Raw genomic sequence first — 24880 nt, 5'->3', positions numbered from 1 at the left:
AGATATAGTACCAATATATCAATCAATATTTTCTAATTATTTTGTTGCGCATTTAAATTTATTTTTTAATTACAAATATCAATGAAAAGATTAATTTAAGAAACATGCTTGTTTCTCAAATATTTCTTAAATATAAGCATGTTGCCTCGATGAGCAGGAGGATATGATCAATAAATATTGAAGTTTTCTACAATATATATAAACCTATGCATCTTTACGGACTAAAATTTTTATTAAAATCTCTAAGTCTTTTTGCAGGCAAACAATTATAGAATTAAATAGAGTGATTAAAAAAGATGCTAGGATACTTGGTGGTGTTATGTTAGTATATGTAGGCAATTTTTCCTACATATGTAAGTATGCTTAGCATCACTCTCGATTGTGATATCAATGATTAGAATGCATAGACAATTAGTGTTGAAAAAAATACAAATAATATTGTGTATATATATATAATTCATGTGTTTCTAGATATCCTAAAAACTCTTTTAAAAAAAAAAAAAAAAAAAAAACTCTACCCATCTCACCTGCATCCCCAATCCATGAGACTTATTTTAAAATTTGAAAACAACAACAAAAATGATGGTCTTTCTATCCACACATTTTATCTCTCTTGTGTCCTAATTCGGATCCTTTTTGTTTTTTGTTAATTTATTTTTTAATGTGTACTGCATATGTGTGGGTGCTAGTAATGGCATCATGTTGACAACTAGAAGGGGGTAGAAATAGAGTTACCTTTGAATAATTGTAATAGGAGGATCTTTTGAGAAATACAAGAATTTAATTTGAAACCCATATTAAGCACCTTTTATATAAAAAAGAAAAACCAGGATCGCATGTGACTAATATCCGTGACCTTCTCTTTTCTATTTTTCGATCACATGATAGCAAGAGGGGAGGAAAGAGGTGGGGCTTTGCAAAATCTAAAAAAAAAAAATCTTTTTATTTTTATGATTGAGATCCTCGATATTAGAAAAAAATATAAATATTTTAAATTTTAAATTATTATTTTTAGACTAGATTGAGTCAAGTTGGTGCCATACTTGGGTTTTAGGTTATGGTTGGACTTGGGTATGACTCTAGTCTTTACGAGAAATTCCAACAAAAGCAACTAAAGGCAAACAAGAGAGATGAGTCATGGACACTCATGCCTCTGCAGATTGGAAAACTCCTCTTTGTTTTTCCATGTTTTTGTTTACATAGAAACTTAACCACTTGTCTAATCTTAAGTAATCGTGGTAAGTGGTAGCATTTATATTTTTTGTTTATATTGATCACTTTCTATTTTATAAATATCTATACTATATTATTAAATAAAAGAATAACATATCATTTAGATTCCATCAGCCAAATTTTGTAACTAAAACATCCATAGTCCTCTCTATGAATTTCTAAGAAAACAGTGTGATTGAAAAATTTGATATATAATGCATGTGCATTTTTATTTATTCTTATCTCCTCTATACAACTCACTAGATATTTCAAACTAGTTAGACTCTACTTTTTTATTGAAAAAATTATCAATCTCTTTCCATATCCTCAATTTGTTGAATCCTTTCAAAATAAATAAATAAATAATAATATTGTTTCTCTTTTTATTAATTTATTTTCTTAAATATGCATTGCATGTACCTAGGTTTAACGAGGCATAACCTGTCATGATTTCGGTTGCATTATGAGCCGTCGTTTTGCTTGAAAAATTAAGTTATTCGTTATAATGGACGTGCAAATGACTTGCAATTAAAGGCCTCAGTTTCAGAAGAAAAAAAAAATTAAGCATGGACACAGATTGGCATGCCTTTTTCATGAAATTATTTCAAAATTTATTTTCTATAATATGATTTTAATTTTGCTATACTATGTCTTTGATCCAAAATAAAATTTTAAATTTTAACTTGATGCAACTTCTTATAATATTTTTTTATCTAAATAAGTTTTCAAAATTTATTATAAGCGACAAATTATTAAAATTTAAGATTAAATTATGGAGACATGCCTTCAAGTTTGAGCGAAACATATTGATCCAAAAAGTTTAAATTTTTTCAATTAACCACCATCACATACTTTTTAGTTTCTATCTCCAAATAGAATAGTTATCATGTGATAACATAACAGGATTTCTATTCCTGAAATGCGTTTCCCACTAATTTAGCAGCGCTCTTTAATTTTGGCACAAAGGAAAGGAGATCACCGATTTCCAAGCACCAACAAAAGGCCCGTTTAATTTTGATCTCATTACGTCTTGGTTTCGAGTTCTCAGTTTCTTTCCTAACGTGCAGAGGGAAGAAGGATTCATATTCGATTCAGCGAATAGAGCTTCAAGCTCTTGGGGTGTTGGATTGGCAGATGCGATCCATCACCTCCTTCTCGTTCCTCCGCTTCTTCTACTCCATCCAGGCTCCTCTCCTCCATGCTCTCAAGGCCCCTTAATAGGGGAGGAGTTCCAAGTTGTGGCATATCATGAAGACAAGGGAGCAAACGACTTGAGATTCAAGAAGTGGATTCTTCAGCAAAATTTCATATGGAAGCTGAAATTAACTGTGATGTCTATCTTCTCTAGGTTCGACTGCACTTGGCTAAATGAAAATGAGCTTCACCTGTTAAATTTTTTATGCTCCTTCTTCGATAAATAAGCAGTAGGCGGCCACGAAAGGAAGAGGACGTCTCCTCTTCTCCGCTCCTCCTCGCCTCGCCGTCGCCTGTCTCGTATTCGTGGGGATGCAGCCGGATCGCCCTGGCTTCGAGCCTAAGTTCTTCAACCGGAGGACGGCCCGACCTTTACTTATACCATCTTGGCCCGAGACTCGGTAGAACCCGAGCGGCTAGGGCAAGCATGAAATCCCAGTCCAATGGAGCAGGGAGGTCACCGGTCGACGGCGAGGCAGCGTGACGTGCAGCGAGAAAGGGAGAGAGAGAGACGGCGGGCGGTGGGGGCGGAGATGGAGGATGACGGTTGCAGATGAGACCGCGGGCGGTGACGGCGGTGGAGGCCGGCGGCAGGCACGGTGAGATCGAAGTGTCCGCATATAAAATTTCCATGCGGATTCGATTTCGCATAGATATTTTATGAATTCGCCACGTAAGCCCGCATAATTGTTTCTCCGCGGAAATAAACTCTCATATACTTTTTATGCGCTACGTTTTTATGAATCCGCATATTAATCTCTATGCAGATTCTCTTCTGCATAGAAATTTTATGCACGTGCTTTCTAGCGTACACATACTAACGTTTTTGCGGACCTGTCCGCATAGCATTTTATGACAATTAATTTCTATGCGGAAGAAATCAGCATAAATTTTTGTACGACCGCCCCTATATCCGTATATTACGTTTATGCAGATTGTCTTCCGCATAGATATTATATGCGCATGCGAGCAGCAGGTTCCGCATACTAAAATCTCTGCGGTCTCGGTCTGCAGGAATTTGTGTGTTCGCATATTCATGTTATTTATTTCTATGCGTACGATATCCGCATAGAGTTTTTATGTGTTTACGCATATTATTTCTATACAAATTTCGTCCGCATAGACCGTTTATGCGCGTGCAAGCTGATTCCGCATAATAATAGCTATGCGGCGTTGGTCCGCATGGAATGTTTATGCATGCGTTCGCATATTTATGTGATTGATTTCTATGCGGAATAAACCAGCATATAAATTTTATGCGCTCTCTCGCTTATGTTTCCATATTATGTTCTATGCGGATCCATTCCCGCATAGAAACGTTATGCGGGTGGTATATATTGTCCGCATGTTAAACTCCTAAGTCCTAGCGGATGTAAGTCAGCATAGAAAGCTTTATGCCTGTGTTCGCATATAGACGTACATTGATTTCTATGCGGAAGAATATCGACATAGAAATTTTATGCGTGGGTTGGCATAAACTTGGGCATGGACGAAACGGGCTTGCTCAATCCTGATGAACGGAGCATGCTTGTGCGAGAATGTTAGATCCCAATCAGAAAAGGGAAAGACAATGGAAAGTAGTGGAGATGAACTTCATTAGCTACTGATTTCACAGTGAACTACAAAGGACCCGCCATGCAAACAGCGGACAGCTCTCTTCGGGTGAGAGTAACCCCAAGGAAATAAACAAAGGAAGGTAAAATAACAATATCTCACTACTCCCCAATCCAAATCATTCTCTCTGTGATAATACTTCCGTCCCCTTGACACGAAAGATCGGGCCATCATGTGTCAGCTCCTCACCATCACTTATCGTCTCGTCACGTTGGCTTCCTTCTGCTTCGGAGCGCATTCCTTCTCCTCGTCCCACGTAACCGAGAGACTCGGCCATGCATTCTTCCCCGGAACGTGCTCCGCTTCCGCCTTCTTCGCCGTAGAGCCCAGTCTTCGTTTCGCTCCCCGTTCCTGCGTGGGTGGCTCCCCTTCCACGTGCATGGCTTGGTCTGGAACTGTTGTTGGCTCCCACGCTTTCGACTTGGCAAGTTGCATAGCCACCAGGTAACGTTGATTGGGTCTCCGAGTCCGTCGTGAACTGGTAGGCGTAGCGAGCCTATCAGAGAACTATTCTCCGTCACTCGATCAAGATCAGATGGTCAGCGTTGTAGAAAATTTCCATCCGTTCTACTGCGGCTTCTCTTCGGTCGGCGGCCACCGCGGCGCTTTCTCTCGGTGGATAGAACGCCACCGCGGATCCATTCGTCCGCCGCCGGCGATCGGAAGCTCGGCCTTTCTTTCCTTCGAGTCCTCCTCGCCTCAATCCTCCTCTCCTCCTTTGCCATCTGCCGGCAATGGAAGAAGCTCATCGAGGACAGAGATCCCTCCTCCGCCCCTTACACGACCGCCGTCGCGTCGTCCTCCTCCGATGCTTTTCTATTTTTTCCTCTGCTTTCTTTCTATTTTTCCTCTTCTTTTCTTTTAACATTTAGAAGAAATTCGCCCAAATAGAGCAACAGCCAAGAGATTGTGCTCTCCTATCCCGATTTGAAGTCTTCCAGGGGGGATTTTTCTTTTAACCCGCGTTCGCTTCCGATTTTTCTCCCATGCCGACTCACATGATTATTCATTTAAAAACCACCAGGTTTACACATATATTTGTAAGTCAGTGGGGTTATCATCATCTTCATGGGCAGCAAACAATATAAGCAGTGATTTCTAGGCTTTATCTCTCTAATCTGTGCTCAAAGACCAAGTGGACAATACAATGCCCACTTACATAATTATTCATTGTAAGAACCACCAGGCTTCCACATATACTTGTCCAAAGATCAATTCTGTAACTTTATCCATCTTCATGGGTAGGTATTTAATTAGTGATTTCTACACTTATCTCTCTAATGTATGCTCAGAGACCAAACAGACCATGTTAGACTCATCATCATCATCACCTATTAGAAAGGTGCAGGTATAGGATAAAATGTGGAGGGTCAGAACCCCTCATCTTAAAGGGCTTTTACCTTACCATAGGTCACAGAATAATAAATGACAGAAAAATTTCTAGATTCCTTTTCGGCCTGCTCAGTAGCAATAAAGGATCACATAAACAAAAAGGAGCCAGTTGATTTTTTCAAGCAATTTGGAGCACGTTGTGCATGTGTATGGAATGCATACATCCACAGCAGAAACTACAGTTTACAAGAGAACCAGACCATCAGTTGATAGAAGTTAGAATTCGAGCAGAGGAAATACTAGCAGCAAAATAATTGCATCACGTACTCAAGAAAACTAGACCCAGTAAGATCTCCAGCTGAGAAGAAACTCCATGAACATCAGTACATAGAAGCCAGATATCTGAGGAAAAGAGATGGAAGCAAAACGGTTGCATCAACCTGATGCATTTGCCAAACTCTCCTCCACCTTCAGTATGAAGCTAGATACAAATGTGAGATATAGATACATCGGCATGGCAAATCTTGAAGAACTAGAATGTGCATGACAAGTAGAATTAAATATATACTTTTTTGCTGAAAAACCATGACAGAGAGACCCACAAGTATCAAAACAGCACCAGGGTTGCCCAGCACTCGAGTCTCTTCTCATACATGTTGGATAAGAAATACAAAATTGAATTTACACTCTGACACAAGTGCACAACTTCATCTAACACCCTATACAACTATACACACAAAAAAAATGCTCGAAACATCGCAGGACAAAAAATACAAAGCTAAAGACAAGCTTGTAAAGCAAACCAGCTGTACAAAAAATATTTGGGAAAGGCAAATTGAAAGAATGAATAAAATGACTACAGGACTGGCAACAATAAGCATCAACATAATCACTTTACAGGTAAAGGAGATGCTGTTACTCCTGAATGGATAGCCTTTAGCAGTGCAACAAACTTCAGCATAGCGTCCTCAGAAAACCACTTGAGTTTCCATTTATGAACCTTCGCAGTCTTCCCTTCCAGCTCGATTTCCTTAATAATCTTGTCGGTAAAGCAGCAATTCCCAGACATAACATTGTCAAGAGTCAAGGTCAAACATCTATTATCACCGAGTTCAATGACCTGAATAGGTAGGACTGACTGAAATCAGAACTGCTTCAAGACATTCTGCAATTACATAGACACTAAAAACCAAGTGGGCAAATAAACAAAAAACAACAAGGAACTTAAGCCACCTCAGGAAGCAGATATTCCAATAATTTTTTTCTTTTTATTTGATGCATATATTTAATCCATAGGACATCATCCCATACAGGATGAACTTGAATGTTAGAGAGAAGAGAGAGAAACTTAGCTACCTCATGCACAGGCAGTCTCCGAAAAAAACATAAATGTAGGCCAATTCTCGACTCTTCGCGTGCTTTTTGTGGGTGGGTATATCACGAGCAAATACAAGCCATTAAATGCTTAACCTGACAAATGGGTAAAAACGTGGACAACTGGGTGAAGTTCAGTCATGATCTGCTGCAGATAAGGTGTAATTCAATGTGCATGGGTTTGTACAGTTTCAGAGTGGTTTGGAGTGCACTAGTGCAGCTTATGTGCACTTTTGCATGATTTGGTGTGGTTCAGCATGGTCCCAATTAAGGTCTAACGAACCAGCCCGTACCAGCCAGTTCAGACCGGTCCGGCCTGTAACCGGTACGTCGGAGCAATGAAAACTGGTACGGGCCGGTTCTGTGCTGGAGACGAAAAAGACGAAGAGAATGAGAGAGAGCGCGGGGAAGAGGAGGGAGGAGACCTGTGGCCGCCATCGGAGAGCCGCGGAGGGGCGGCGGAGGCCGAAGAACCCGCAGGGACGTGGCTGAGGCAGCCTCCCCCCCGGCCTCCGCCGCTCTCCGATGGCGGCCACAGGTCTCCTCCCTCCCTCTCTTCCCCGCGCTCTCTCTCGTTCTCTTCTTTTTCCCTGGTTCCGGCGGAGAAGAACTAGTCGGTTCATACCGGCCGGTTTCGGTACAAACTGAAACCGTACCGGTTTGGTAGGCGACCGGTATGCCTACCGGATCCGGTACGGCGAACCTTGGTCCCAATGGTTTGGCCAGTTGGGTTAGCCGACATGGCCCATATTTTTACTTCCCAAGCCTACATATTAATGTGAAAATACTAAGAAAATTACCACATCATTAAATTGTTAGAAAAAATTTTTGTGGCCTAAGAGTTTTGGCAAAATTATATGGAAAAAGATCCATGATCTTGATTCTGACTAGCAAACAAATTAGCTGCAAGGGTAGCCTCTCCAACTGAACTACCATTTTCTGTTCTCAGTTTATTTATAGGCAAGCAATAATCTTGCATAATATTTTATGATCAAAAAGATACAATATAACTCAATACAAAATACAGGATGGGGCATCCAAGTTTACATTGCGCACCATTAATCAGGACCTACAACATAGGAAATGCCTAAAAGAAGTCTTTTGTTTTTTTTTTGTGTGGGGTGGGGGTGGGGGGGTGGGGGGGAGATTTGTGGAAGGGTCTAACAGCTTGGAGTTATAAATGCTCAAGCATTTATCAAGATCCTACTCAATCAAAATGGAGGTAAACCTATGAATATTCTAGGAATAATTTGCATTCATTGTTTGGGGTATATCTTCCATATTGCCGGTCTATCAGATGCAATGACATAGAATAAATTATTGAAAGATGTAGCTGACACCAACCAAAAATATCAGTCTCAAAAATCAGTCAAGGAACCTTAAATCTTAGGGAAGCTAATGTAATGAAGTTATCCATCTCCATATTGACCACGTATAAACTATAAAGTATCGCTATACTTCCATTTCAAAGGGAAACAAAAGAGATAAATTAACAAATTAGATAAACCAAGAATGCCAAGAATGGGTTACCATTTCCAATATGTTCTTAATGGAGCAGCATGAGTCAAGAGAGTAATACGGGCGAGATAATTCAAAATCATCCATAAAAGAGCCAAAATGTGCAAGATTCTCAATGCACACAAGAATATATCCTTCAATCACAAAAAGAGATCTTGCAAGCCATGATTCCCCTGCACAATCATGAAAGAAGTGCTTTAAGTTCCTGATAATGCAAGATCATGATAATTTTAAGACTTAAATCCAAAATTACCTTTCAATACACATACAACGGTTCTAAGTGATCAGCTAGTACATCAGAACATAGACTAAAGAAAAGGGGAAAAGGGGGAGTGTGACGTTCTCCAACATGGCAAGCAAAATATGTTAAAAACCTTGGGACTCTATAAGCAGAGAAATGGACCAACAAAAGGCTTAACTAGAAAAGGATGACTTTTTAAGGCCAACTAATCAATCAGGTTAATAGTGAAGTAATACAAAGAAAGGCTTAAAAACCATGTTTTCTTAGCAAGCAGGCCTTGGTGTTGCCAATAATCGAAGAAGGAAACTTCCACTCAAATACGCCAGATACCATTAGCAGAGGAATACAACACTTCGGAACTACTGTCCAACTACAACAGTAATCATGCAGTTTTAATTTCCAATAACAACAACACAACATTCTCATTCTGTAGTTACAGAGAATGCATATCATATTGCAGATGGATGCAAGATCCAAAGGTTTTAAATGTTTGTTGCACTCAAGATTTTCCAGTCTGTAAGCCAATTTGCCAGCATTATCTAACCAAGAAATGGGTATACGCAACTTCAGAAAGAAATATTTAACGAGTTTGTTGATGAAGGAAGACAAATTGCAAGGCAAAAAGCACACCTTCAGCAGAATTGTGCCAAAACAGAAGCATTGAGTACAGGAACATGCCCATCTTTAAACTTCCATAAATATGTTTCTCAAGCAATTTGACCTGGACCTGCTCCCAACTGCCATTTAAAATTTTAAGGCCATCCAATCAGTTAAAAATAAGGGGAGAGAGGGGGGGGAGGGCTGAAAAATGAAAATGTGGCACTCACTGAGATACCATATTTTGTATTAGATATTTGTCATTTTTCAAGAATGAAAGAGGCAATGAGAAACATCACCTCTGCAGAGAACATCCATTAATCAATGAAGTAGAACAACAAATTTGTAGCAGGTGGAGTAAATCTTCCGAGATCTGAGGAGTCCTTGTTAAGAACAGATATGTCACATTTCTCTCCAAGTGTACCCTGAAACATTTAAGTGAAAAATCAAATATAAGACGATTCCTGAATTATTGTATGTGAGCTGCGTTCAGAATGTCGTGAGTCAAAACATACAAATTTCATAATAAATATTTTGCATCAAACCTTATAATTTGCAGTCCCAGTCCTACTATAACATTTCTTATATCCTCATGCCTATGGCATCCCAAAACTTTGGAGATGGTTCCTGTAAAACAACTATCAAATTTATACTGCTGAACTTATATGGAAAAATGATCAACAAGGACTCCAATGCTATGTAAAGCATAAAACCTAAACTGAAGAAAATGTTCCATTTCGCAAAGAACTTGACCTCGACTGTCAGATGTCGCATCAATAAGTAGAATATACAATTTGTTCTTAGAGCTTCGCACTAAAGCAATGTCACTGCACAAAGTAGATAAGAGCATTGGAGAAGTTCTAGTAAGTTAATTTAAGATTCCTTAGAGACATACACCTATTCCTCTAATATAACTCCAGAAAATCAACAGAAAGCAGGCATGACTATGACATGACAAAGAAACAATTAAGGAATGAAAGTCCCTCAGCTATTTGTTTAATTAACTGAGGTCAGCTATAACATAAAGTAAGAGACAATAGACACATTGAGTACCAATGCCAGGAAGAACTAACCACTCCATGATAAGGCCCAATTTCCCTATTAGTAACATCCCAATCTAACTGCTTCATTTGACATACCTTTTTCCCCAATCATGCTCCCATTTCAGACAATACAAAGAGAAATTCATTCTTTCTTTCCTCAAATGAACTAAGTTAGATGTATTTTGGTAGTAGAACCGAGCAAAATTACTCATATACAATAAAAAAAGTCAGCAATGAGCCACAGAATCAACTGGACAAGCCTTCTCAGGTAAATATCTCACGTCACTTGCAATCTTAATACACAGAAAAGAAAAAAGGATGGGGGGAAAGCTCTAAGTTCGACTATTAAGGTCCATATGAGTTTTCTGTTCTGTGTCTAACAGTTGTAAGGCAGGCAGATAACTCCTAGAATTTGGGGTCAACTAAAACTAGGTGTTAGAGCAGCAACCACCAAGGACTGCCTGCCTTCTGATCAAAAAGGCATCCTTGCTCAAAAATAAGACTTCTTGAGGCCCTCTGATCGGCTATTAGTTTGTCAGCTCAATCATGGATTAAGGCGCTGGTCAACACACAATTTATGGCACTATATGCATGGTGCTAGTGTCTTACACATCGCATTAGCATGGCACTGGTCCTGCACCAGTATGTGCCAAGCATTGGCATGGAATGGCATGGCACATACCAAATTCCCAAGCCAGCATGCCACTGGCATGCGATACCTCAATTCGTCAGTTTAACTAGAACTAGATCAATGCCTCAATCAAAAGGCCCAAATCAGCTGGCAACTTTCAAAAGCACTCCAACATTTGAATATTTGATCTGCATCAAGGATTTAAGTACTGGTCTATACCGGCTATACCACACCATTAAGGTACTGGTATTGCACACCCCCTGATACCATATCATACTGCTATATGTAAGTTTGTATTCTGTTTTGGTCGGGGTGTTTGTGGGTAGGGGCGGGGGGTGCACTTAAAACTCATTTAAAACTCCCAGTAAGGTTGGCCAATCTTGCTAGAGAAACGACCAAAATACGTACTTCTGTAGGACGGTTGCATGTTTAGTTTGGTCGTATCATCCTTGTGCAACCAATCCTCAGTCCTTGCTCTATTTGACTGTCAAATGAAGTTTGTAGTCATGCATGACACGAAATCTAGATTTAAGTATTTAAGTTTATTAGATAGAGACCTGATCCTCAATTTGTTGTATCAGCAAGGAATAGAACTTACTATACATCAAACATTCAAAGTTTAGCTTGAGCATCCAGGGCAGCCCAAAAGAAAAATCATCCATTTGGCCCTTGATGATGCACAATCCTTAGCTCAAGATGATGAATCTTTGATTGAGAACATTGTAGTTGGTATGAAGGAATTTACATTGAAGGAACTTTGAAATTTATGGTTAATTGGTTAGAGTGATGAATCAACTGCAGTAGCAGTTGTTCCCACCAGCACAAGTGTAACCATTTTATGCTTCTTGTGTTTGTCGACTTGCAATAGCAATTACTTCTATGTTTTAAAGTTCAGACTTAAATTTGGATATATACATGCATACATAAATACATATATATATAGACACACACACACATATTCAACTTATGATGTTGCTCTAGAAATCTAAAATTCATTAGAAAGAACACCATATGGAGGATAGGGTTTTCTCTGATTACCAGAGAAGCCAATGTTATTGATTCCCTAATTAAGCTTGCTACAAGATGACAAAATCAAAATCTTCTTGTACTTCTTGGATTTATCATATGGCACCACAGGTTGGGAAAAAACGCAGTAATATTATATCCTATCCTAATAGCATATAGGTATGCTTCTCACCAATAGCATCTAGATATGCTTTTCACCAGTTTGATGCAGGATACTTTAAAGAAAGTCAACATAAGGGAAAAGGAAGAGAAGAAAGGGAAACCTAAGGTAGAATCTGTGTAACATGGGTTTGCGTACAGGTCTGTCCAGGAGCTGGACTTGTCTTATCCCCAGATACAGGGACTCAACTTGATAGGATTCAAGAATGCAGCTACATGGACATTTTCTATTTGCTTCCATTCTACAAGTAACTCTTATGCAGCTATCATTCAATAGTTAATCCTTGAACTACTAGTTTTTCTTTTTTTATATATGGTTAAGCCCTTTTATTATTTTATATATGAACAAGGATTGAGAATAAAATTTCATTAAATTAAGGACAAAGAACAGAAATGTTTTTTTCTTTTCTTTTTGGTAGAACAAGAATTGAAATATTTAGTGAATAGAAATGTCTCTCCCGACACTGACCCCACTGTCTGCTCAATCATAACCTTTGCCCTAGATCTCAGATCCATCCAACCATGGCTCCCAAGAACCAGCCAGCTACCAACGGCTCTTGCAAGGTAGGTAGCCCTCCTCTCTTTTCCCCCCCTCTACCCTCTATTTGACTTCCTTATCCACTGCCAGTTTGCTCGGATTGCCATGTCCAACAGCCATATTAATGTGTCAAGCTCATATCCCACACCCATACCCATGTTGTATCATGCTGCATGGGTATATTAGGACAAAGTAACAAGTCTGGCATCAGATTGAATAATAGTCTCCAAGTACATGCTTTGGCATGGAATGTACTGTTCTCATAATTAAAGTCAAAACTACTTAAAAGTGATAGAGCATTTTCTGCCATAAATTTTCATGTCCTATAGCAAAATAAAATCGGAAGGAAATGCAAAAGATAAATGGAACTCGCCTCTCTTGAAAGTCGGATCCAAGTTGAAATATACAACCACAACGAACCAATCCCTCACAAGTTTCAGAAGATTCTGAATCTGCAATTTTCATGTGAAAAATGTTTTTTATGCAATCATCCTGCTCAGGATCCAAAGAGCTGGTTTTGGTCTCTGTAGGAGAACCATCAGCATCAGCCATGGTTGAAATTTTATCATGACTACGTGGTGCAACAAGAGCAGCTTCCTCGCAATAATCATGGACAAAGTTCGCATGGCAACTTGGTTGTCCATTTGCATCTTTCACGTCATTCTTACCAGCTTCTACAATTCCATTGGACTTCTGAAATTCTGGTTCAGTGTCAAAATTTTCTGAAAGTGAGATAACCCTTCTCTTAACCTTTTGTCTAGCTTTTTGATTCCCCATGTCACCAACATCAGCTGAAATACTGGAACCAGCATCAGCTGAAATATCATTAAGCAAACATGCTTTGTTATGGTTTGGTAAAAACTGATTCCCAAGACTGTAATCATTTTGAGCACAATAATCAGATGAAGAGATGCTGTTCTCTCCTAAGCATGGTTTCTCTTGCCTTCCCTCGAAGTGATTATCTTCATAAAGAAATGTATCTGAGTGATCACTGATGACCTGATTTATGGATGTCTGAATTAGTGAACAATCAAGCTCAGAACTGGATGAATTGAGTTCACATGAAGCATAATCACTACAGCTGGTATCACTGTCTGATGATCCCACAGAATGTGACTCAGCTGATAGTTGTAAGAACTCTTCCTCCCAGTATAGTCTGCGGTGCAGAATATCCTCTTGATAATGTGGAGGCGACTTGGGGTAGATTGAGGATGGGCGTGGCCCTATTATCTCATCTATGGCAGTCAATGGTGCAGGGCTCATCTTCAGTTCCATCTCCTCACCCCCTTCGACCGTTGAAGAACTATAATGAGAGTAACCTTTTACCTCTAAAGGAGAAAGATCCTGTGGTTTCCTCAAATGAACCCTCGATTGATCTTTCTCATCACTCACTCCCCCAATTTTTAGTTCCAACATTGAGGCATGGCCATTATTCACCACTGAGGGTTCCAAAATGGCACTGCCATTATAATCAAAGAATTCACTGCTACGGCCACCAATATTGGTATCTGTAAATGATATGTCAGATTCCAAAATGTTTGAGCTACTCCCACCTTCTGAAGTTTGTGCAAGGTCTGCAACGTGCTTGGAGCTTTCCCCAAATGATTTATGACCCTTTCTTTGTTTCATATCCTTTTCTTTACCAGAACCTTCTTCAAACTCTTCGGACTGGCTTTTATCCACTTTATCCTCAACAGTCTGATCCATCCACTCCTTAAACTCTCGCAACCAAAGGACAGATCGCTCCTTCTTCATGTATTCAGCTCTATTGATCAAACCGACTATTTTTATTTCACTGTCTGAAATGGCATTCTCCTCTTTCCTCAAACTATCACTATCACAAGACAGTGATTCTTGATCAACAGCTTCTGAGCAGAGATATCTCCTTTGCTCCTCATCCACGATACAAGCAAGACGAGAATGTTTTTTCTACAATCAAAAGCATAAATTTAGGGGTTACAGAATTTTTTTTTCCCTAATTATTGAATATATATCATGATACAAGGATGTTGGAAATTAAGAATCTCATTTCTTCTTTCCAGGAGTAGTAGAAGCATGACTCTCAATTACAGAAAGGTATTTATTATGTGCGAGAGGATTAACACACAATCAGCAAAAACCAATTTGAAAGACACCTACCTTCTTTGTATTTCTAATGCTCTCATCTTCAGGATCATCTTTTGCTGGAAAATAGAAACCATACCCTGCAGGTCGTTTTTGCCTTTTTGCAAAGATTACATGCCTCTCCCAATACTCTCTTGTGCTAATTCCCTTTTCATCTAATTTCAGCTGAAGAAGAGATACAAAACAGTACACTTATTAAGACACAAATATGCATATCAAAGCTCTGATAACTGTTAGAAGACTGATAAAATAAACAGTATAGACATTACGAAACCATCACTTGCCTTCTCTGGATTGGAGAAGAAACTGAAGACATGTGCTCGATACCAACGAGCAAAACAAATTGGATTTCCTTCCAGCCATAAGCTTTGTAAACATGAAAGACTTGCAAGGATCTCCAACTCTGTGAAGCCGGAAATGATATTGTAGGAAAGATCAAGCCCTTCAAGCGATTTCAAATTTTCAATTCCATGTAGAGTAGCTAGTGCATTGTTCCTTAAAACAAGTTTAACTATTCGACAAGAAACCTGCAATGAGTACAAACACATGGACCTATAACTTACTTTCTTAATTAAATTGGAATGATTTAATGAAAATCAGGTTCTAAACCAATAACATAAATAAGTTGTTATATTTCTCCAACTCAGTTAACAGTTGAAAACTCCATTAAAGGAGGTTTGCCTGTCTTTATCTTATCACTACACAAAAAGCACATAAATGTAACCAATAAGTGTTTCATATAAAAGGATCCCATTTAGAAGTAACATCTGTATTAGATGGCATATTGTACTTGCTCCAGGATGTTTTAATGTAATAGATTGACTAAAATAATTCATGCACAATAAGTTTTCTATTCCTTCATGTCCTTCATGACAAAGGATCACAATCACAAAATTCTGTAATTTTCTTTAGATTCTAAGTCATTTCCTAATTTTTGACCTAAATAAAAAAATGCATCCTGAAGACAAGCTTCTTATGTCCTATCTCATCAACTTACAGAAAACAAATTAATGTAACCGGGAAGTGTGTGATATAGAAGATTCCCATTTTAAGTATCAGCTTGAACATGATAATTTAAAAGATTGACAATACACCAATAATCAATTCTCTATCACTTTAAATGCCACATGGGTGACTGCTCACAAAAGTCTATAAAATTTCAGATTCTCGATTATGGCCACCTACAACAATGATGCCCATAGCTAAAAGTAACAATTGTTGCTACCAAAGTTCGCCGTCTCAATACCGGACCCCGTACCGATACTATGCCAGTATAGTATCGATATGTCCGGTATGGAGATCAGATTGGCATACTGAGACTTGATATGCCTCTTGCATCGAGTCTCAATTTGGTGCCATTATGGTACGATATACCCGACACAGGGCGATAGACACTGGTATGGCAAACCTTGATTGCTACTGTTATAGGCAATTGCCATAGGTGAAGCTAGAGGTACTATTGTTGTAGGAAATGATACTGGTAGTTGATGCTCTATTGGTGCCAGAAGAGGTGTCGGAAAAAAAAGGAATGGAGAAAGTAGAAAAGGAAAAGAAAAAAAACAGCACAACACACTTGAAATGCTATCATTTTATGATTTTTTATCAACATTTAATAATTTTTGGGTCCTTGTGCAACTTGGACTCCAGGCATCTAAGAACTACATGGGTGCTTATCATTGCATGTGCTAAATGTTGTTTAAAGGTAATTGGCATCTACCTAAAACAATAAACAAAAGAATCAATCTAATATCAGCAAATGTCAGAATTAGGCTGTGGAAGCAAAGAAAAGAAAATCATTGACTTCTCAATTAAATCCAAGACATGCATCAATGCTCTTTATGGACTATAAAATTTTATATGATGAAATTTGAGGTCTAATGAAAACAGGATCAACAAACAAATAATTAAGTAAAGCTTTTCAATTCTTGGAATAGAAATACTAGGGTTACTATGGATCCTTCCTTCGGCCTGTAGCATTGTAGCATAAATTGTGGAGAGCACAGCAGTCCACCAACATGAAAGAACCGCTCAAATCCAACATTTTCTCTTCAGTTTCTTTATTGAAATTCTTTAATAAGGCATCAATTCGCATCTCATTCTCCATTAACCTTTGATCAGTTGTTTTAAATGTGAAGCATCACTTTGCAAGTTCTGGTAATGCAAAGCTCTCCTTGAGGGCACAAACAAATGCACAAGCATATTCTTTGGCATTGATATCATATTAGTTTATCCAGGCTTTGATTAGTTTAATATGGATGGATGTTCTACTGGTTTATCATTTCAGAGTTTTATTCTAAAAGTCAGTAACATAAATTTCTGAGTTCCAATAAAACAAGGTGGATTAAGGTTACAGAATTCAAGGGACAAAAGACAAACCAAGTTAGGAAAAAGGTTATGGAACAATAAGATAACATATGGCTTAAAATTGCAATTCGGATGTGATATCAGCAACAAATGTTGTTGAAAAGAACTTATTAAGAAAACAAAAGGGAAAAAAAAAAATCTTAGGCCTGATCCAGCAGGATGCATTTAGGTTATGGATTTCCAGGGATGAGGAAAAAGTGGCAACTGCCAAGTTAGGAAAAAGATCACAAATCTGTCAATGAAGAGACCAATAACTGTACCAAATGAAGTCATGCCTGATAAACTATCAGGAGGAATATAAAGGTGCCAGCTTCAATATAGCTTCTTCCTTATTTGAATACAATGATGTGAGCTGTACATTTTCGTTTAGGTACTCCAGCTAAATTCAAACTTCTTTTGCCATTGGCTGGTCCTAGTTCCATGCCCAGTCACTGCAAAGTTATTAAGTTGTTTAAGGCATGATGGAAGCATACCATTTGTGGATTAGTATAGTGGTAAGATGGGTCACTTGCTCTTCAAGGCTTTGCACAAAACAGAGAAGGTGCTAAAAATTTCTATATTCTCATGTCATCATGTCCTCTATTAATTAATTCAAAGAGCTTGGGGAACTTGAACATTTTTTCCTAAAATTTATTCACCATGGTTATAAAATTCATGATGGATGATTATTATCTAATGCATTCTAGTTTCCACATTTCATTGGCTACATTATGTGAAGACGATCAGATAGAAATGACAGGATGCCTTTATGGAATTTTATGCACATCATTATGTAGTAGTACTAGTTGGTTTCTCTCTGTCAGCAATGTTAGGAATCCTTAGCTATAAGCAGATCAATATTTTGAAGTTGAAGGTTTGGGTTTAAGATTTTTGCCACATGGGGTTATCCTTGAGACTGACTCTTTTCACATTGCTACAAGATCGACATGTGCCCACCCCCCCCATACCAATAACAATAAACGATGCCCTGTAATCTACACCAATACTCAAACTGTATAATAGTCTTTAAAATGAATATAAATCTACATGCATAGCCAACACTGTCATGGTTTTGCATATACTACAAAATTTTCTTCCTCCATTCTTATGTCATAAGCTCATCTTTCTATTCATTAAGTATATAAATAGTAAGGGATAGTTATCTACATTATAATACAATGAATTTGGTAAATTAGTACTTCTTGTATATTCTGTTTTGATTACAGATTTTAATGAGAATATTAGGATAACAATTCGGCCAATAATGAGAGAAATAAGCATGGACAGGTTCCTGAACTGAAAAAAAGGGGGGAGGAAAAAAAATATATTAGCATGATCCTTCTCACAAACAAGAAGTCTTATCTTAGAATTATCCACATCATAAGATATCCACACTACAAACTCAAAAAAAAAAAAAACAATTTGCAATAGCTAACAAACAAATGAAGGCTATCCAAGTTCAAAACTTAAATTGCAGAAGAACAAAATCTTATGATATCAATTTTCCAATCTGTAGACTTCGATGTGTTATATTATGACTCTACAGAGTCAGATACAAAATGGTGCGAGTACGCACTAATATGGAGAATTTCACGTCCAAATAATATTGTTAAATCACTAGGCATAAACTGACCAAAATTTACCTCTCTAAATGATGCTATTGTCTGCAAGTGATTGAACCCAAGATCCAGGTGCCGCAGCTTCGTACAGTTCCTGAGATTATCCACTTTTGCAAACCGGTTCCGACTCAGATCCAGAGTTTCAACAACAGGAAGTAATTGCAAGGACTCGTCCATAAGAACTAAACCATTGCAAGCACACGAGACAAAAGACAGCCGGTTCCATGCTGGAGAATCCTTTATATCCACAATTCTACTGGCAAATACATGCCTGAGTGCATCCTGAGTTTCCACACCAGTAGTGGATAACAAAAACATGGGGAAAAATTATAAACACAGAGAGCATTTATTTGTCATGACTACACAAATAATTTAGAAGAAAAATTGATAAAAAAAACTACCTTCAGTACATAACTAAAATTAAAACGATGCAAAACCTATACATGTATATTCTCCAGTAAAGCAGAAAAAGCGTAATAAATATGTAAGACAAAATAATGTTTCTGCAAGGCAAGGTAGAGTGGTCAATAGGCAAAGATACTACAATAACAGATGCAATTCAACATTGTCAATCTAGTAATACAGAAAGTATACGTTAAAACAAAACGAAGAAAGAATTGTTCGCAATTCAGCACGTCAAAATTGGAAACAAAATGAAGCCATAATTCCGTAATTATTAGAATTTAGAAACTTGAAATATGAAAATTTGTCGGAGATGTCTATAGAAAAATAAATAGCTCACAGAAAAGGGGAACGGCAAATCACTGTAGAATTTGGATAAAAAACATACTTTATAAAATCTAAACAGAAAAGGAGGATCTTGGTACAAATAGCTCACAGTGGAATTATGGCATATGAGCTTCTCGAGCGTGTGCCGGAGCTCCAGCAGCCCTTTCGCCGCAGATGTGGAGAGGTCGCACCCCCGCAGCTCCAGCGCGCGGAGCCGCCCGAACGGCAGCAGCGACACCGGCGTCGGGTCCCTCGCAGGCGGCGGCAACACGGAGATCACCTTCAGCGAGGTCAGCAGGCGCAAGATCCGCCGTAGCTGCTCGAGCGCGCGGTGGTCCCCGAGGTCGGAGACATAGGCCCGGAGGTAGTCGACGGGGGCGCCGGCGAGGAGGCCCTCCAGCTCCTGCAGCGCCTCCAGCCGCGACTGAACATACCGGAGCCCCACAGGGTTCAGCTTCAGCGTCAGGGTCCCATCCAGCAGCAAACCCGCGTTCCTCTCCACGTACCTCACCAAGTACACCAAATACCGATCCCCGTCACAATCGCCATCCCCAGCCGGGATTAGGTCTTCCGAGAGGGCTCCATTGGAGCGAGATCTAGAGAAGACAAGAGATTTGGGGATCAATTGGGGAGTTAGAGTTCTTGCGGGCGTAGAAAGCTAGGGGTTTTGCTGGGGAAGGAAGGGAAACAGCCATGGCCAAGCGAGAAGGAGACAGAGGGAGGAGACGGCCAGAAGGGTAACCGACTCGAGTGATAATTGGGTCCGAAGCAATTTGGTAAGGGTACCGGAAACGCGGTTCTTTAGGATTTGTTATCCGGGATACGGTATTCCGTGTTCCTGTGGAACAGCGGGCGACGTGGTATTTGCAGGGAATTAAGGATTCGGGGTCTATCGTGCTGGATTTGTCTCTGTTATTCGAGGGCACGTGGTGTTAGCGGAGTCGTGCCAAAAAAGTATAAATCATGAAGGGATGGAGCAAGCGTATTGGTGTCGTGATCCACAATGAGAGCGATCATGTTAAATAGTGGTAAAATTTGAGTCCGGCCCAGCTAGATCCAGTCCGATTACTTGATAAGTCTGAAATCATTTCACTAACTTATACCCTGCACGGTGCACGGATATAATTTTTTATTTATTTTAAAATTATTTTTTATAAATATAATATACTAATGTAATTAAATATATTTAAAATATTATGTAAGGTTGCGGAAACCACCTGGTGCCGACATTGTAATAATGGCTAGTCCGTGCAATATAGTAAATTAATATGGATAGCTTAGAATATAGATTATACTAAATTTTAAGATCATAAATATGTCAATTAGTTTGAGCTTGAGTTAAAGCTAAAGTATATAATTATTATGTATAATGAACTATATTTTGTAACAAAATAAAATTTTATTTATTTATTATATTTTCTTTTGTTATATAATTGTTATATTATATTAGATAAATTACGAATGTTACATATATTTATTTCAATTGTTATATAAATTCTTCTGTAATTATTATAATTTTTACAAAATAAATTAAAAATTATAATTCTATGAAATGTAATTGCTTATTTATCTTTTCAATGTCAGCTCTGTCATCCCATTTATCTAATTAATATATGATTATGCCTTATTAATATAATGTGGAATGTGAGAATGATTTAAATCTTGTCATTAAAAATCATTATTCTATGAGCTGTTAATTAATATATGATTTTAATTAATATATTTATTTAATTAAGATATGTCTTTCATCTTATTAATGATACTATGGAATGCGAGGAGGATATATATCCTCTTACCAATATTAATGTTTACGTGGCGGGTGGAGAGCTCTAGTTGAGTCTCCATTTTAGTGTGTGCATGTGTGTTTGTTCAAATAAATAGATAGATAGATTAAGTTGAATCATGTTTCATGATAATAACGCTACCATGGCTTCATGTGCCTATATTTGAGTCAAAAATTAAATCACCGGGTTCCATGATAAATTTCATTTGCCACTTGGCATGATGGAATTTGTGCAAGTTGCAAGAATTGGTCGAAAGATGGGCTGCTAGGCCAATGAAACAAGAGGCCCTACAATTGACTTAAATCATGCAGCACTTGTTGGACAAACTTACTTTAAGCTGCCGGTGATGTTATTGCAAAACCTGCCAAATTCCTTTTTTGATAAAAAAAAAAAAAAATACTGCCAAATTAATAGGTGCAATTTCTCTAACATTTTGCATCTATTTTTGCTCCAAACATATAAAAACAAGCATTTGCATGATAAAATTTATTAGCCATTATTTTCTTGTATTATATAATGTAAGTAGCAATTTATTAATCTTTGCAATATTATTTATAAACTACAATATTATTTGTTAGAAATATACACACCATTATATGACTAGATTAATTTGTCAAATATCTCTGATTTTTCTCCTGAAAAAAGGTGATGATATTTGGCTATTTTTACTTGTCATTTTCATTACATCATCTGATATTGGTAATTTTACTAGATTTTTTTGATTTTAAAAGACAATTAAAGGCTGGAGCAGGTAGATGATAATCATAATTTCTATTAAAATAATTGATCAGGGTAGCCTGGGGACCGTCCTAACTAGGTAACATCATTGTTCTGCCCTGAGAGCTTGTTTTAGGTTGAACTGAAGTCAATTCTGCATTGGTTTGATTGGTCTTTCTATATTGATAAAACCTCGCCTTCGATCTATTATTAGATTTTCGATTACAGCAGGCCAGTAAATACGTGGTGAGAATCAGGTTCAGATATAAGATCTATGCTTGAGGAATCAGGTTCAGGTATAAGATCTATGCTTGAAGCCATTGTTTCAGATCTTAAAATAAGTTCGGTACGCCTGAAGTCAGATTCTCAATCAGACTGAAGTGTATAAATGATGAATTTGATTCCTCTTTTAAGATCTCATTTAACTTTGGAAAGTTTAATCTTCCAAACCAATGAATCTGCAGATAGCTGCTTTATTCCAAGGGCTAGGAAAATGCTGAACTGCAATCGCTCTCATTCATGATCTATGATCATAATTTCTTTGAAATGACTAAATGATTCATTAGATTTTCCCCTGTGAGCAAAAACTAGTGCATGAAAAAAATTATGTTCTGATTGTTGAAACAATCCCAAGACATGCATGCTTTTGGCTTTCATTTTTATCCTTATTATTAACATTCCTTGTTAATTTAGATTCAAACATTTATGTGTTAGACTAATCTCTTCTTACATGCTTGGTATTAAGAATCATTTTAGTCCTTATATATTATTATTTCTCATCTTCTAGGCATTAGCTATGACAGTTAAACTGAAACTATTATAACATGCCTTCAATTAGAATAACTTTTTGATCCCAAGAACAATGTTATTTGTTCGAATTAAGCAATAGAACATGATTGATAAGCCTCTTAATTAACTCACCTTAAAGCTTGGCAATAGCTGGCTACAATGTACAACCTTGCAAAAAATCAGGTTCTTTTTAAATCAAACTTTTAATAGACCAAGTGCCTCCTATAAAGTTTGCCTAATGATTAAATAATTCCAATTGCTTCACAAAGTTTTCATCTCTCTATATTACACTAAGCAGAAGCATAAATAGTCAAGATTACCAATAACTCCTTCGATTCATCTCTCTCTCGAAAAAAAAAAAAAGCAAAGAAAAAGAAATCTCAAGGTTGTTCCTTCATGTAGTGAGGGTGCCCCTGGAAGATTCTTTGATGTTAAACAAACAAAACCCACTCCAAAACTCTAGCTCTTCAACAACAATAGACAACTATGCCATATGTAGCAGAACATAAATCAGGCTTATGGTTCCATATAACATATTGGCAGGCAAGATTCAATTTTTCCTTGATGCCATGCAAATCCAACATGCAATAATAATGTTCGAGGTGCTTATCTCTTTAATTCCCATCATCGACATACCAAAATACTGACCATTGCCTCTCGAGTTCATCAAAACAAAGGAAAAGGAATGGTGGTTGGCCATCTGCAACAAGGCAAGTAAGCTCATTGAAATATCCAGGTCATCCAAGCAAACTAAGGGTTGCATTTGGATGCACTGCATCATCATGATATTTTTTGAGTTTGCAAGTTATCATTATATTTTCTGACTTATTAATGTTATTTTTCTTTTTATTCGTATCATTCGCTATGTTTTTCCCCCATTCTTAGGCCTCTTTTTTTTTAAATAATCAAATGCATCTTAAAATATTTTCAGCTCTATAAATCCAAAACTAATGATTCTAGAAAATAGATAAAATCATGATAAAACTTATGATCATCAGTTCCTCCCCCTTTAGCCATGCCATCTTGTTTTTGGGTGCAAAAATTTGGAAATGTTTCACATAAATGGCAGCTTCTTCCCCCCTATGAATCAAGCAATGATACGGCATCAATGTGAGCAATGATGCCAAAGCTATAACAGACCGTTAATTATGCCAAAATCTTAGCATCCCATGATTCATTCACAAACACAAGAATGGGATTCGCAGCAAGGCAACTAACAACAAGACAGGCATATAGCTGTATCATGTCATGTCCTGGGTCCCATCAAGATAGTGAATTTTTATATCTTTTCAGCTTTAACCGCTATTTGCCGTAGAATGTTTGAAGTTTATTAACCAAAGCGTAGGTAAGAAATGTGAAGTCCAGCATAAGCCGCAGGTGAGAGATTGTTTCTCTGCATAATCCTAAGGTGCTTCTTTGCCTGCCTTTGGTCCTAGCAGCTTCTGATTTCCCTCTTTTTATGAGCCCTGCTTTGCTAATGAAATCAACATTGAAATGTTTACCTCCTTCCACCCACCAATGAAAATGTTTCATTGCCTTAGGTATCTGATTTTGAATACCCCATAATGAAATAAGAAGAAAAATGACAAATAACAAGCACACATAATATGTTCAGTCTATTGATCCTATATCCATGAGAAGAGATAATGCAAAAGTTTCATCATAAAAAATTGGAGATTATAGAGTATAAGATTTCCTCTCTAGCTCCACCCCCAATATGCCTGGTCTGTAGAACACTCAATTATTTCTTTTTTCATGCTTACGAGAGATATATATAATAAAAAAAGTCAATTTGGATTTGAATTGGTCTTCTAAAATAATCAAGTTAGTTTATAATATACTTTTTCCAGAGAAAAGCAAATAATAACACCTCCATAGTACATCAATAGTTTATTACATTGATCAAGGCATATGATGCGGCACAACTCAAGTGGTAGAATTGAATGCAATTTGTGGATATATTTTAATCCTTTCGAAGCTAACCTACTCAAATTGTTTTGCCGTTGGACTAAGATGGTACTATATACATTACTGTGTTAGTCAAGTGAAGTCCCATTACTACACGAAGAAATTGTATTCGATTTGGTTTTAAACCTTCTTTATGTGTATCATTCAGACTGTATATAATTTTTTTCGGAAAAAAATATCTAGAATCTCGTCTATCTCCTTGCTAAGCTCCAAGCAAGATTATAATTGCCATCCATCATGCCTCGAAATAAGTAGGTCAACCTGAAGGAACGATTGGCCGAGTTGGTTCAATTTATGCCGGTTCAGATAAACTTGACGGTCCGGTTTG

General features: G+C 37.7%; 1 protein-coding gene across 4 annotated transcripts; it reads right to left on the bottom strand.

Annotated features, from left to right (window-relative positions):
• Positions 1 to 5898: 5898 nt before the first annotated feature.
• Positions 5899 to 20053, bottom strand: LOC103695751. Of its 4 annotated transcripts, none has more exons than XM_039128971.1 (12): positions 19404 to 19951; positions 18590 to 18847; positions 14888 to 15130; positions 14619 to 14768; positions 12853 to 14408; positions 9836 to 9909; positions 9628 to 9709; positions 9382 to 9507; positions 9116 to 9222; positions 8257 to 8417; positions 6709 to 6822; positions 6355 to 6472 (listed from the first exon to the last, which is right to left on the bottom strand). In XM_039128971.1, exons 2-11 carry the CDS (start codon positions 18740 to 18742, stop codon positions 6790 to 6792), a joined length of 2685 nt encoding a protein of 894 aa, XP_038984899.1. In that variant the 5' UTR covers positions 18743 to 18847; positions 19404 to 19951; the 3' UTR covers positions 6355 to 6472; positions 6709 to 6789. The 4 variants fall into 4 exon arrangements, with proteins under 4 accessions (XP_008775381.2, XP_038984899.1, XP_038984900.1 ...); XM_039128972.1 differs by lacking the exon at positions 6355 to 6472 and adding an exon at positions 6499 to 6517; XM_008777159.4 differs by lacking the exon at positions 6709 to 6822 and having other exon boundaries at positions 5899 to 6472; positions 19404 to 20053.
• Between the last annotated feature and the right edge of the window lie 4827 nt (positions 20054 to 24880).

The sequence above is a fragment of the Phoenix dactylifera genome, chromosome 8 (assembly GCF_009389715.1).
Source record: "Phoenix dactylifera cultivar Barhee BC4 chromosome 8, palm_55x_up_171113_PBpolish2nd_filt_p, whole genome shotgun sequence".
In the NCBI taxonomy this organism is placed as follows: Eukaryota; Viridiplantae; Streptophyta; class Magnoliopsida; order Arecales; family Arecaceae; genus Phoenix; species Phoenix dactylifera.
The sequence above is the reverse complement of the archived record's forward strand: the minus strand, read 5'-3'. Positions and strand labels throughout refer to the sequence as shown.

Excerpts from the sequence above, each read along its gene's own strand:
- LOC103695751 (XM_008777159.4), bottom strand. The coding sequence starts at position 18,742 with ATGGACGAGTCCTTGCAATTACTTCCTGTTGTTGAAACTCTGGATCTG. Across the intron at positions 9,910-12,852 it reads GGATCCGACTTTCAAGAGAG|TGACATTGCTTTAGTGCGAA; the intron begins GCGAGTTCCATT and ends TACTTTGTGCAG. Across the intron at positions 9,223-9,381 it reads AATGGATGTTCTCTGCAGAG|TTGGGAGCAGGTCCAGGTCA; the intron begins GTGATGTTTCTC and ends TTTAAATGGCAG.